The sequence below is a fragment of the Erinaceus europaeus genome, chromosome 18 (genome assembly GCF_950295315.1).
Source record: "Erinaceus europaeus chromosome 18, mEriEur2.1, whole genome shotgun sequence".
NCBI lineage: Eukaryota > Metazoa > Chordata > Mammalia > Eulipotyphla > Erinaceidae > Erinaceus > Erinaceus europaeus.
In genome coordinates this window covers 18,083,966-18,097,809 of record NC_080179.1, presented here as the reverse complement: position 1 = coordinate 18,097,809, position 13,844 = coordinate 18,083,966, and the positions used below count along the sequence as shown (strand labels likewise).

Below are 13,844 nucleotides of genomic sequence, written 5' to 3'. Positions count from 1 at the left end.
GGTCCTTGCACATTGCGATATGTGCGCTCAACCAGGTGCGCCACCACCCGGCCCCTCCCCTTTTCTTTTTTATTAGATAGGACAGAGAAAAAAAATGAGAGGGAGAAAGAGGTAGACGTCAAAATTGAAAGAGAGACAGCTGCGGACCTGTGTCAGCTCTTGGGAAGCTTCTGTCATGCATGTGGAGAGTCACGTCTCAAACCCAGTTCTTCCTCACTGGAACGCGTGTGCTCAGCCACCTGCCCACCCAGCATTTGACTGTCCTGGTGAGTTAATTCCTGTGTTTTATTTTACTTCATCCTGTTCTTTCTCTGTTGTAGAGACTAACCATTCCAAGCAGTTGCCCCAGAAGTTTTGCTGAACTGTTACACCAGTGTTGGGAAGCTGATGCCAAGGTATGTAATAGGTATATGTTAATATATGTCTATATTGCTTGCTTGTTCTGCTATGTTATGGATTCTGAAATTTAACATACTTGCTTGACTTTGAATTTTTTTTTCTTTTTTTCACCAGAGCACTGCTCAGCACTAGTTTATAGTGGTACAGGGGATTGAACCTGGGACTCTGGAGCCTCAGGCATGAGAATCTCTTTGCATAACCGTCATGCTCTGTACCCCCACCCCACCTTTGAACTTTTAAAACTTGGAGTAGTGAAATACACCACAAAACAAATCTGAATTTCTGTTCCTGCAACCTCCCAGACTGAACGTTAAGGTTTTCTATTGACTGCTTATCTTGCTCTTTACAAACCCATCACTAGCTCTTACAGCAACACTCTAGGCATTCTTCACTCGATAAAAAGAAGTATTCTTTTGTTTTAAAACCTTCAGTAATAACAGTTGTACTTTCACATTATAAAGATGACTAGTGCACAGTGCTTATTAAATGCCAGGCACTGTTCCATGCACTTTCTATATATTGACTCATTTATTCCTCACAATATCTCTGTGCTGTTCTCCTCATTTTTACAGATGAAGAAGCAAGGCACAAAAATCTAAGTAGTGGGATCAAATCCCTACAGCTTGTAAGAGCAGTTGGGAGAATGGACATGGACCCAAGTGACCTGACAAAGAGTCCCTGATGAGTTTGTTACTTTGTTTTTGTTTTTGGTGCTGCACTAGGGAATGAATTCAGGGCCTCACAAGTGGCCAGTAAGGCTGAGCTACTGACTCCTCAGCCACTCTCGGCGAATCTCGACAGGCACTCCGTGTCCAGTTTCAGTGATGTTAAGCTATCACGACAGAGCTGGAGAAACTCCAAAACTTGGGCTTTCATGTGGTTATCACATCTGAGCATGAGTGACTTGCTTCCTGTCCCTGCAGAAAGCATTTTAAAAGACTCTCGTGTTTATGTGGAAATATCTATAAATGAACTGATAGGCTAGTCTTGAGTTTGCTGCAGAAAAACTAGTGGGAAGTGGATCATGTCATAGATTAAACAAGATTGGCCATGATAAGTTTTCAGATTATATAATAGATATATAGAGGCTTTTGGTCTTTCTACTTTTGTGTATATTTGGAATCTCCTATAGTAAAAAAATTAAGTAAAGCAGAAAGACCCTTACAAGTTAAATATTAGAGTAAAGGGGATTACATTCAAGAAATTTCTCAGACTATTAAATTATGAAATTTTACTGTTCAAATCTGCCCAGTTTTTTCACAGAAATAGTTGTATTGCAAACAGACCTGTTAAGTAGAGATTTGAAAAGAAAAACTCAAGCATGAAACCATTTAAGCCCAGTTTCAATCTGGAACACCCTCCCCCAAGAAGAATGAATGGCACAACACATATAGCCTGTTACTGTACACATTTCTCCAATGGGACTTTTTTTTTTTTTTTTGCCTCCAGGGTTTTGTTGGGCCTCGGTGCCTGCACTACGAATCCACTCCTGGAGGCTTTTTTTTTTTCCCCTTTTGTTGCTCTGGTTGTTTTATCGTTGTTGTTATTATTGTTGTTATTGCTGTGGTTGTTATTGGATAGGACAGAGAGAAATGGAGGGAGGAGGGGAAGACAGAGAGGGGGAGAGAAAGATAGACACCTGAAGACCTGCTTCACCGCTCGTGAAGTGACACCCCCCCCCAGCAGGTGGGGGGCTGGGGCTCGAACCAGGATCCTTACACTGGTCCTTGCACTTTACATCATGTGTGCATAATCCACTGCGCTACTAACTCTTAATCAGTTGGTGAACATATGGAAAGCAGGTTCATGGAACACAGAGTTTAGCTTGAATTACACGTGATGTCTCCCAGCCCACTGTCCTCCATCAAGTGAGATCAGCTGAATACCAAGTGCAGCGCTGTGACTGATAACATAGCAAAGAACAAGGTTCCAAGAAGCCCCTATGCCCACGTGTGCCTCGCTGACTTGACTGGCCAGTCCTTTGTTTTGAAAGAGTTGTTGGTTCACCCAACTGTATGCAATTTACCTTTGCCCTCCTGTTCATGAAATTGCCTTCAGCCTTCTATAATATAAAGCTCTGTGTTTACTCAGTATTGTTTATTAAATAATTGAACGTATCTTAAAACCATGTTGATATTTTTATGAAGGCTACTTGTCGCTTTTATTACTATTATATGGCAAATCTGCAGAAGTTTTGAATGGTCTGCCCCTGCCTAGACCCTATCATTTTGATGGGTGATTTTGCAGAATATGGGACTTTATAAGCTTTAGGGGGAAAAAAAACCCTGTCGTTTGTTAGTAACTTAGTGGAAGCTATAAGCAACTATTGCGAACTTGCTGCAGAACATGCTTGTATCCTGTTAAAATGACCTCACCATACCCTTTCAACTTTTCTATGAGGTATATGTAATTTGTGACATATGCAGTAATTGTGCCAGTATTTTTCCTCTTGAAACTTTTTCACCTGAACTTATTTGCACTGAATTAGATTAGTGCAACTAGATATCTATCATTGTAATTATATTTCAACCTGCAAAACAGGATTTGAATTGCTTAATCAGAAACTCTGTACTACATTAATTAAAATTCTACGAGTATACAGTTCTGCTGCACTAATTAAATGATAGTGTGAACACCTGACGCAGTGGCCCTTTTTTCCTGTGTGGTTCGTAATCTCCGTGTGAGAGAAAAGAGCATAAATTCAAGTGTGTGCTTCTCCATAGTATCTTATATAATTTAGTAAATAAGCAAAAGGGGCACTGGTTCAATTAAGCCCTAAAATGGTTCTTCATCTAGTGTTTGCCCACCCTAAAATGGTATTGTTTAAGGAAACCATCAAAGCCAAGAATATCTTACTCTCATGTCATGAAATATCATGAAGAACTTAAGGGCATAGAACCAGGTTTCTGTAGCTTGTCTCATATATGATACAAAACAATTTGTACTTTTCTTTTTTGTTTTTATTTCCCCCCACCAGATATATTTATTTACATAAGAGAGGAGCAGTTGTTTTTCCCCATTTTTGTTGCCCTTGTTGTTGTTATTGTTATTGCTATTGTTGTTGTTGGATAGGACAGAGAGAAATGGAGAGAGGAGGGGGAGACAGGGTGGGGAGAGAAAGGTAGACCACTGCCTGTGAAGCGACCCCCCTGCAGGTGGGGAGCCGGGGGCTCCAACTGCGATCATTACACTGGTCCAGCCCAACCCCTGCAATTTATACTTTTCTGGGATTGATTATCTAATCTATAAAATAGTGATACCAAATAAAGAGATAATGTATGTAGATGCATAATGAAATAATAATAATCCTAGATGTTTCTTTTTAAGTAAGTAATTCCTACATATACCTGTCATACTACCCTTCAGAGAAACTTATATAAGATTCTAGGCTAAATGCCTCTGTAATCAGAGGACTGATAAAATACTGCTTTCACAAAGTTTTGCATCATTGTTATTTTTAAAGTGTTTGCTTTGACAATTTTCATCTGAGCATATTATAAAAATTAAGACTTTTCCCCTAGAGATATTTGTCATCTGATTAAAATATTTTACTTTGTTTCAAGAATGATTAAATCTGTAGGGAAAATATTATTCTTTTAAAAATTCATTAGCTCCTCCTGCTGCTTTTCCATACAAAATGGAAATTCTTTATTATTGAAGCAGTTCCTTCAATTAAATGAAAAAACAATTAAATGATTTTTTTTTCTTTTGCAAGATGCAGACATGGGAGAAATTGAAATTAGAATAAATGCAAAAGAATAGTCTTCAAATTGCCTAATTAAGGCATTTCCCCTTTTCTTGCTAGAAGGCTTCAAGCACACCAGTAACAGAATGCTACTTATGTCCTTTCCTTCAAATACATGTACACAATTACATACCTAGACATGTGCCCTTGAAAGCGTACAATAATGATAAAGGTCAGAATATTCCAGCTTTGTACTTTTATGGAAAAGAAACAAAAACAAAAAGACTGCCTGCCTTTCTTAATGTAGGAAGCCCTCCAGTCTTGAGAGCAAGCCACCCGAGCATTGTTCCTTCTTGTTTTTGTGCTCATAAATTAAAATGCATGTTTTAATTGCTGCAAGTGTAATTTGTTCAGAAATGCTGTGATTATGAGGCACGCTGAAGAGAATAGTATGCATCAGTCCTTTATTATCTTTCTCCATTTTTGTTTTAACCTTTTGTCTTCAACCTTGGCTCGAGCCTAAAGAAATAGACCGGTATAGCACTGCTTGGTTAATAATACCTAGCCACTGCTTTTTCTTTTAGTTTCTAGTAAAAGGCCCCAAAACTAGTTATAATGTGAATGAGCCTCGAGAACAGTGAAATCATGAGGACTTTGAAATTGGGGAGTTGTTGTTGTTTGTTTTTCTGACAACTGGTTTAGGAAATTTCATTAGATCTGATAGATTGAGAAGTATATTTCCCCCTAGTGTTTTCTTATAAAATTTGTAGAAATGGCTTAGTATTTTATTTTTATACTTTATTTACTTACTGGGTAGAAGCAGAAATCCAGAGGGGAGAGAGAGATAGGGAAAGTGAAAGAGAGACACCTGCAGACTCTCATGAAGCTTTCCGCTTGTAGGTGGGGACCAGGGACTTGAACCCTGTCCTTATACACAGTTTGCATTCAGTCCAGTGCACCACTGCCTGGCCCCTGATCTAATGATTTTACAGTGAACACTGGTATATCCACCTCTCAGGCTCTACCATCTATGTTTTACTGTACTTGTTATATCATATTGATACATTTTTTAATGGATTTAACTTTACTTTTTGGAAGTCTTTAATCATACCTAAAGGAGAGAATTAGTACTTTCCTCACTTGGGGGAAAAAATCCTATAATTACTCCAACTTGGGCCTCATGATGGAAGAGTGACATCTAAGTATATTCCTTAGAATGATTAGTTAGGGGACCTGTGGTTATAAATACCTAAATCAGGACATTGCGTCTCTTATTTTGTTATGGTAACTCGAGTTGATTAACTTGCTTGCACATTGTCTGTTAAAGATCTATTGTAATTTCCAACAAGTGATTATTTCTTTTCTCTTAAGAAACGGCCCTCTTTCAAGCAAATCATTTCCATTCTGGAGTCGATGTCAAATGACACCAACCTTCCTGACCAGTGTAACTCCTTCCTGCACAATAAGGCAGAGTGGAGGTAGGTGGGAGTGCCTTGGAGTGATGACCTCTGGCTTTCCGGGACCCATCTCCCTGACTTTAGTGAAGTGGAGAACCAGATATTCTACTGACTTCTAAATTGGGCTTTGTTTGAAAGATGTGTTTTTGTACATCTGATAATTACTCCATTTCACATAGAAGAACAAAAAATATATATTCCTCTAAATCTGTGCCTTATTACTTCAGGTATTTGCAAAGAATGTTGAAAGCATATCTTCTGAGACTGTTACAGGACATTCTTTGTATAAGCTTCATATTATATTAACAAGCTCTGACCTCTGTCCAGTGAGAAATAAAAATACTGTTTACCTTGAAGTTTGCAGAATGCTGTATCTGTTGGTGGAGGAGGTAGAGGGACTATAAAAGCATTTTAAAAGAAAAAATTTTGATATGCTAAGTCCTTTTATGTTTTATCAAGTGTAAGACAAACGGTAGTGAGAGGATCATGTTATATATGTGGAAGAAAGAGGCCCAGGAAAAGACACTTGAGCCAAGTCACATGATACCCTAGAATAAATAGCCTGTTTGGGAGCTGACATTTTTTCCTCCCTGACTCAGCAGAGATTTGAGTATCTTCATCTCTCCTCCTGTCAGCCATGGTGGTAACATGATGCCTTGCGCCACCTGCCGATGCTAAATGAATACTGCATGTTCTTGAAAAAACATGCAATTGTTTACTTCTGCTGCTCAGCATTTCTCTGGATTTCCTGTCCTGTTGGTGTTTATAATAATCTTATTTGTTTTTGTTTTTATTTATTTTTAATTTTTAATCTTTAAAAAATCTATGTATTGGATAGAGACAGAAATTGAGAGGGAAGTGGGTGATAGAGAAGAGAGAGAGAGATACCTGCAACACTGCTCACCATTTGCAAAACTTTCCCCTTGGATGTGGGGACCAGGAGCTCAAACCCAGGTCCTTGCACATTGCAACATGTGTGCCCAACCAGGTGCCCCACCACCTGGACCCCCTTTTATTTTCATTCTTTTCAAATTGCTGTGTAGTAGCAATGATGGAAATAGGAGATGCAGAAGGAATGCTGCCTGCTTAGTCTCTACCTAAAAGGCTCTTCTGGGGCCAGGTGGTGGCGCAGCTGGTTAAGCGCACGCATTACTGTGCACAAGGACCCAAGTTCAAGCTTCACAAGTGGTGTCTTTTCCCCCACTCTATCCCTTCTCCTCTCAGTTTCTCTCTATTGCTATCCAATAATAAATAATTAAAAAGAATTTAAAAAAACTCACTCATAAAGGGCTCTTCTGTGCTGAAATAATAAAACAAAACGTGTGTCATGTTTTGTTTCCTCTAGTTAGAGCAGCACACAGCTAATCAGATTACTCCCTAGAACCTTTGTCAGTGGCTCTCATTTCTTTTAGGACAAAGGTCAGTATACCTAAGACTCCTGAGGTCTTCTGTGCCCCAGACTCAGTAGCCTCATCTCGACAATACCGTTCTGCCCCTTCTGAATCTCGGTCCCTAGAGATTTCATTCTCATTCTGAGTCCTTGAAAATACAGTTTCTTCTGTTTAAAATTCTTGCCATTTTGGCAGCATGCTGGCCTTGAGTCTCACACCCAACTTGAGTTCCTGTCCATTATTCAGACAGACAGCACCAGAGCCACTTGAATATGTGCTGCTTCACCATGTGTGGTCCCCGGTGCAAGCCTGGCCTCCTCTGCATTGAAGGAAGCTTCAGTGCTGTGATTTCTGTGTCTGCCTCTCCGCCCTCTCTGTCTTTATTTAAAAACAAAAGAAAGCAAAACCATAACACCTGCATATCCAGTAAGCAATAAGTAACTCTGCAGATTATCATTAGATGTGTGGCTCGTTGGCAAAAATAAAGTAAGGACCAGATCACCTATATATTCATCTCTGTACCTAGCGCTCTAGGGTGCGGCTTGAGCACAACAGTTGCTCGGTAAATATTTGTGTATGAAAATACCATGGTGAAAATAATAGAAAAAGACATTATAATATCACACAAGAAAATGTATGGAAGGTACTTTGCCTGATATCTGTGCATCTTAGCTTCATTCATTCATTCACTCACTCAGCTAGTCAGTGAACTTCTGCTGGGGGATGTACCCTTGTAGCTAACAGTCTATAATAATGAGCAGAATGGTTGCAATACCCATGCAGTGTCCACTATTGACACCAATAAAAATATACAAATGACAGTTTCATTACCATTGTGATAACTGTGACAGGGAAGGGCTGGATATCTGAGAGAAATAACCAGGAAATCTAATCTAGTCTAAAGATATAATAAAAAGATTCCCTGAGGAAATGCTATTACCCAAAGGATTAGTGGGATTTTAATATTAATCTTAATATACTTCAGATAGGGAGTCTTAAAAGTGTGTCAAAGAAGTCAGAAGATGGGGTGAAATTGATGTTTTCTACATAAAAATGTAAAACCTCCATGTGGCCAGAAACCACAGTAACCATCATAAATAAACTGTCAAGACAATTGCCATGCTATTACAACTTTTTTTTCCCCTCCTTATAATAGATCAGCAGTTCTAAAATTTTTTTGGACTCAGGATTCCATTACACTCTGGAAAACTATTAAGGACTGAAAATAGCTTTTACTTCAGTGAGTTATATCCATCAGTATTTACCACATTCAAAATTAGAATTGAGAGACTCCTGTTCTACAACTTGTTAAGCTCCCTCCCTGCAAGTAGGAACTGGAGGCTCAAACCCAGCTTCTTTCACTGGTGTGTGCTATACCCAGAGTGCACCATGCTTTCCCACTTGTAAACCGTTATTAACTCACTAATGAGACACTAAAGCAAAACTGTTACCTCCATGCATGTATTATATGATGCCATTCATGAGAGTTCAGATCTGATAAATGTTTTTAATTTTTTTTATTATCTTTATTTATTTATTGGATAGAGACAGCCAGAAATTGGGGAGGGATAGAGAGGAAGAGAGAGAGAGAAGAGAGACACCTGCAGCACTGCTTCACCACTCAGGAAGCTTTCCCCCTGCAGGTGGGGACCGGGGACTCAAACCTGGGTCCTTGTGTATTGTAACGTGCTCTCCACCAGGTGTGCCACCACCCACCCATACCCCATAAATGTTTTTAAACAGAGGCTATAATCCAGTATATTTAGAGTGAGTCCATTCACTATAAATTAAATATGAATGCTTATGTGCCTGTGTACATAGGAGGGGTATAAAGAGCAGTATTGTCACTTTGTAGAGATTATGGATGAGGGTTTTCTGTTGGTATACCTTATGTTTTGTCAGCAATAAACCTGGCACAGTTGGCTAATATAATACTATGATTCTTCCAGAAGAAAAGATGAGTAGTATAAAATAGGTAAGGAACTTGAGGAACATCCTCATTGGCTCCATTTCAGGAAGTAGCTAAGATCTAGAAATTGGAGAAAGTTTGTCTGTTCTCCCGAATTATTAAACCACAGTTTGAGAAGCAGCAGAGTGACTTGAACTTGGCAATTGGTTGTAAAATGGGAAACAGCCATATCAAGTAGAGAGAAGTAATAAACATAACTGTCACTTACTACATTCTTACCAGATGCTTGGACTTTGGGTTATCTTTTTAATCCACGTGGCAATCATGGATGTAAGAACCAAATCCTAAACAAGTTGGATACTCTGCCAAGATTGTGTGCACAAGACAAATCCCCTAATAGACCCAAGGTAGTCTGACCCCACAGGCCTGAGATGGCACATGGGCCCTTGACAGGACTGGAAGCTCATGTCATGGCATACCTGAATAAAACTCTTGTTAGTGAAGAGAAATGTTATAGGCATAGTCATATTGGGTTATGATTAAAATGAAAGAACTTCCTTACTCAATAAGCCAAGTTCCAAAAATAGCCACGTTTCCTTTGCATACTTGAAAAGACAATTTCTCTCGCTAGGGTCTGAATCATGTGATTCAGGCCCAAAAGAACACAGAGTAAATTAGGGTTAGAGTGAAATCTGACTCTAGGCCTGCTCTGGTGTTTCCAGCAAATGATTCTACATATACTCCAGCGGAAACATCTAGTTTTAGAAAATGGAGTCATCGTTCTGAAAATGCATCAAAAAAAAAACAAACATGTTTTCATAAGGACTTTATGTATATTATGTCCTTTCCTTTGAGCTAGTCAGTGTTACCAAAGAAGCCCAACGCCAGCCACTTTCTCCTCCTGTTGATGGATTAGCAGTACTGACAGTGAACGCTGAGAAGAGAAAATCTCTTGTTCCTGTTTGCCTTGTTTTCAGTGTCTGTCACCCTGTTTGATGGTCTGCGACCTCAGATTGTCAGTATTGAGTAAGTTGTGTGACAGTCTCGTTGAGCTTTCAGATCTCTGACACTTGGCAAAATGTGCTGTAAACATGTTAAACAGCCCCCCCTTTTTTTATTGCCACCAGGGTTATCACCGAGGCTCTGTGCCTACGCAACTCTGCTGCTCCTGGTGGCCATTTTGTTTTGTTTTCTTTCTTTTTTTGATAGAGGCAGAAATTGAGAGGGAAGGAGAGATAGAGGGAGAGAGAAAGGGCACCTGCAGCACCGCTTCACTGCTTGTGAAGCTTCCTTCTTGCAGGCATTGGTCCGGGGCTTGAACCCAGATCCTTGATACGGTGATTTGTGTGCTCTACTGAATGCACCACTGCCTGGGCCCCTTTAAATGTGCCCCCTTAAATTAAAAGGTTATTCATCTTTGCGGCTTGGCTATCAGCATAAACAATCTAATATGTAGTGCTACGTTTAAGATACATCTTAATATATTTATCACATAGCTAACATAGTCTTGCTGTTTTTACACACTGACATTTTATTTCAGAGTGATTTTCTGTCTTACTAAAAAAAAAAAAAAAGGTCAATACAGTTAGTTCATTTATTGTTTTTTGACATACAGAAGGTTGATGCTAGTTGAAGTCAGCCTTGGTTGTGTTTGGTCGAAGAATAAGAACATTATTTTTATCAACTGAACCACTTAAGCTATATTTTTAGAACAGGAAGGTTATATAAATGCATCAACACATGCATTTGAGGCAAAACAGTTCATCAACAAATCAAAGGAGCCAGCAGGGGAGCAGCTGTATCTATGCTGCCCCAAGGACTTGGGTTATGTCTCCAGTAGCTTCTAACCTTGAAAGTACTGTCAGATCTCAGGGTGTGTGGAGCAGAGAGCAGTGTTGGGGAGGTAGGCCTGAGGAGACAAGTGGAGGGAGCTTATTTACTGTAAGCATCTGTCTTTTTGTGTCAGCTTTCAACTGACTTAACTGCTCCTCAGTTTTCCAGAAAGGCTCAAAAACACAGCAGGCTGTCAGAGCTAGAACTTAAGACAAAAGGGTCGGGCGGTAGCTCAGTGGGTTAAGCGCACGTGGCGCAAAGCACAAGGGCCGGCATAAGGATCCCGGTTTGAGCCCCCAGCTCCCCACCTGCAGGGCAGTCGATTCACAGGCGATGAAGCAGGTCTGCAGGTATCTATCTTTCTCTCCCCCTCTCTGTCTTCCCCTCCTCTCTCCATTTCTCTCTGTCCTATCCAACAGCGAACGGCATCAACAATAACAATAATAACCACAACAAGGCTACAACAACAAGGGTAACAAAAGGCGGGGGGATGGCCTCCAGGAGCGGTGGATTCATGGTGCAGGCACTGAACCCCAGCAATAACCCTGGAGGCAAAAAATAAAAAAGAACTTAGGACAAATCCTTGGCCTATTTATGAGTGAAATAATTGAACACACTGGCCATTTACCCTGATCAGAAAAAAAAGAACAATGGTGAGATTGGTCTCCTGAAAAAAAAGTTGAAACTGATTTGGCAGCAGCTCTGCACAGAGAGCCAACTAGACCCCTGCCATCTCGCCGACAGTGCCAGCTCTGCCAACGTTCTCCTCTCTTGTCTGAAGATAGCTCCTCTCTTACTGAAGATAGCTTTTTCATATGTTCAACGTAAGGTCTCCCACAATGATTTTTTTCCTTCAGTCTGAAAAGAAAGAACAACCAAAATTGTAGGCATAATATTTCTTGTCAGCAATACCAGGAATAGAGCTGGGATCTTGTGATAGTGAAGTTTCTGAAAGATTGCAGAGTTATGCCCTTCTTTAGGGACTGTCGTGGGATTTTATTTATATTATTTCACAATTTGCAAATAGACCAGTCAGAAGGTTTTGTTTGCTTTGGTCATCTTCACAGGGAGAAAGGAGAAAGTTCTGATAGCAGATGTTTTTTCACTATATTTCTCTCTCTCTTGTTCTGAGGTACTTTTCTGACAACCAGGTAAGTAAATGTTGGGTCTAAATTTGTACCCACCTCAAAAGTCATTCCTTAAGCTGTGTTTTGCCAATTAATATACAGAACATTCTGTTGGGCATCAAGCCCTGACATCAACTGGAAGTGAAAAGACTCACGCACATAATGCAGTGAGCAAGTGTGCCGCAGAGGCTGCATCCAGGAAAGTTCCCCGCATCCTGGCTCCTTCCATTGGTGCCCAAAACAGTCACATCAGAGAAAGCAAAAGTTCAAAGCAAGCCAGCCAAGCACAAACAATTAAAGGAGACTGTGCACTGTACGTGACTCCCGTTCTACACCCAGAAGGTACAGGTCAGACTCTTGCCTGTGGGAGCCTCTGCTCCAGACCCTCCTCTCCAAAACAGATAGCACACACTCACCTTGCTCCAGGTCACAAGAACTAGAGAGCAGGCAGTCGGGCAGTAGTACAGCAGGTTAAGCGCATGTGGCGCAAAGCACAAGGTCCGGCATACGGATCCTGGTTCGAGCCCCCAGCTCCCCACCTGCAGGGGAGTCTCTTCACAGGCGGTGAAGCAGGTCTGCAGGTGTCTTTCTCTCCTCCTCTCTGTCTTCCCCTCCTCTCTCCATTTCTCTCTGTCCTATCCAACAACGACAACAACAATAATAACTACAGCAATAAAACAACCAAGGCAACAAAAGGGAATAAATAAATAAATATTAAAAAAAAAAAAAAGAACTAGAGAGCAGAGTTCACATCTCACATACACAACTAAGCATGCTCACAGCCCTTCCCTGTACATCATGGTCTCTAGGGTCTTTTCATTTCCTGTTCCCAACAACACTATTGTTTTCATTCATTTAGTTCTTGTACCCAAGGGCACTAGAATACCATGTCCGCTTATTAGAGGATGTGGAGGGACGGGAGGGGGATAAGTTTTGGCTACATATCCACTAACTTGGATCTGGGAGCTCTTTCCCACAGTCCGGATATCATATTGTTTCAATGGCAGCTGGAGGCAGCTGTTAGCAGCACGCAACATCTTACCTTCACCTATTCCTTCTTCTGTACGTCTTCCCTGACCTCGTGCTCTCCCTCCCTCCTTCCCCATCTTTCTCTCGTTCAGAAACTCAAGAGAACGGGCTTCCTGCTCTCATCGCGCAGAATTAGACTGAAACAAGGTGGTAGCACCAAAGGGGGAAAAGTGTTTGCTGAGCCGTCTCACCATTTCAGTTTCTATGCAGGACGGGCTTCTATAACTGGATATATTTTTCCAAGTGGTGAGGTGGCTTTAAGGAGGAAACTCCCTTTAAAAGCACTCAAATTGTATTTTATTAATTAATATGAGCATGAGAGGAGAGAGAAAGAGAACCAGTTCACCCTGAAGCATGCAGTGCTGAGGATCCAACTCAGGACCTCATACTTTTAAGTCCAACACTCTAGCCACTGTGCCACCTCCCAGGACCTGGTAAAAGCACTAGAATTAGAATCCTTGGATGGGGGGTGGGGTGGGGAATGGGGTGGGTGGAGGGAGGTGTATATAGCGTAATGGTTATGCAAAAAGACTCATATGCCTGAGGCTACAAATGTCCCAGGTTCAATCCCCTGCACCACCATAAGCCAGAGCAGAGCAGTGCTCTGGTAAAGAAAGAAAAGCACTTTAGAATCCTAGAATCCATCCAGCCCAGCATTCACTCCATATGCCTGACTATAAGTCTTTTATTAACTAATAGACATTCCTAACTTTTTAAAAATTTTTATATTTATTTATTTACCTTTTGTTGCCCTTGTTTTTTCATTGTTGTTGTAGTTATAATTTTTGTTGTTATTGGTGTCGTTGGAAGAGAGGAGAGGAAGACAGAGAGGGGGAGAGATAGACACCTGCAGACCTGCTTCACCGCCTGTGAAGCGACTCCCCTGCAGGTGGGGAGCTGGGGGCTCGAGCCGGGATCCTTATGCTGGTCTTTGTGCTTTGCGCCACCTGCACTTAACCCGCTGTGCTACCACCTGACTCCTGACATTCCTAACTTCTACCTAGCCAACCCTAC

General features: G+C 40.9%; 1 protein-coding gene across 4 annotated transcripts in view; it reads left to right on the top strand.

Annotated features, from left to right (window-relative positions):
- MAP3K20 (mitogen-activated protein kinase kinase kinase 20) overlaps window positions 1-13,844 on the top strand; it is a 179,505-nt gene that overhangs the window by 103,873 nt on the left and 61,788 nt on the right. For all 4 annotated transcript variants that reach the window (XM_007527210.3, XM_060177708.1, XM_007527211.3 and 1 more), the window contains exons 9-10: window positions 321-395; window positions 5,456-5,562. In XM_007527210.3, the coding sequence (XP_007527272.1) occupies window positions 321-395; window positions 5,456-5,562 (182 nt within the window). The remainder of the gene's footprint in view (window positions 1-320; window positions 396-5,455; window positions 5,563-13,844) is intronic.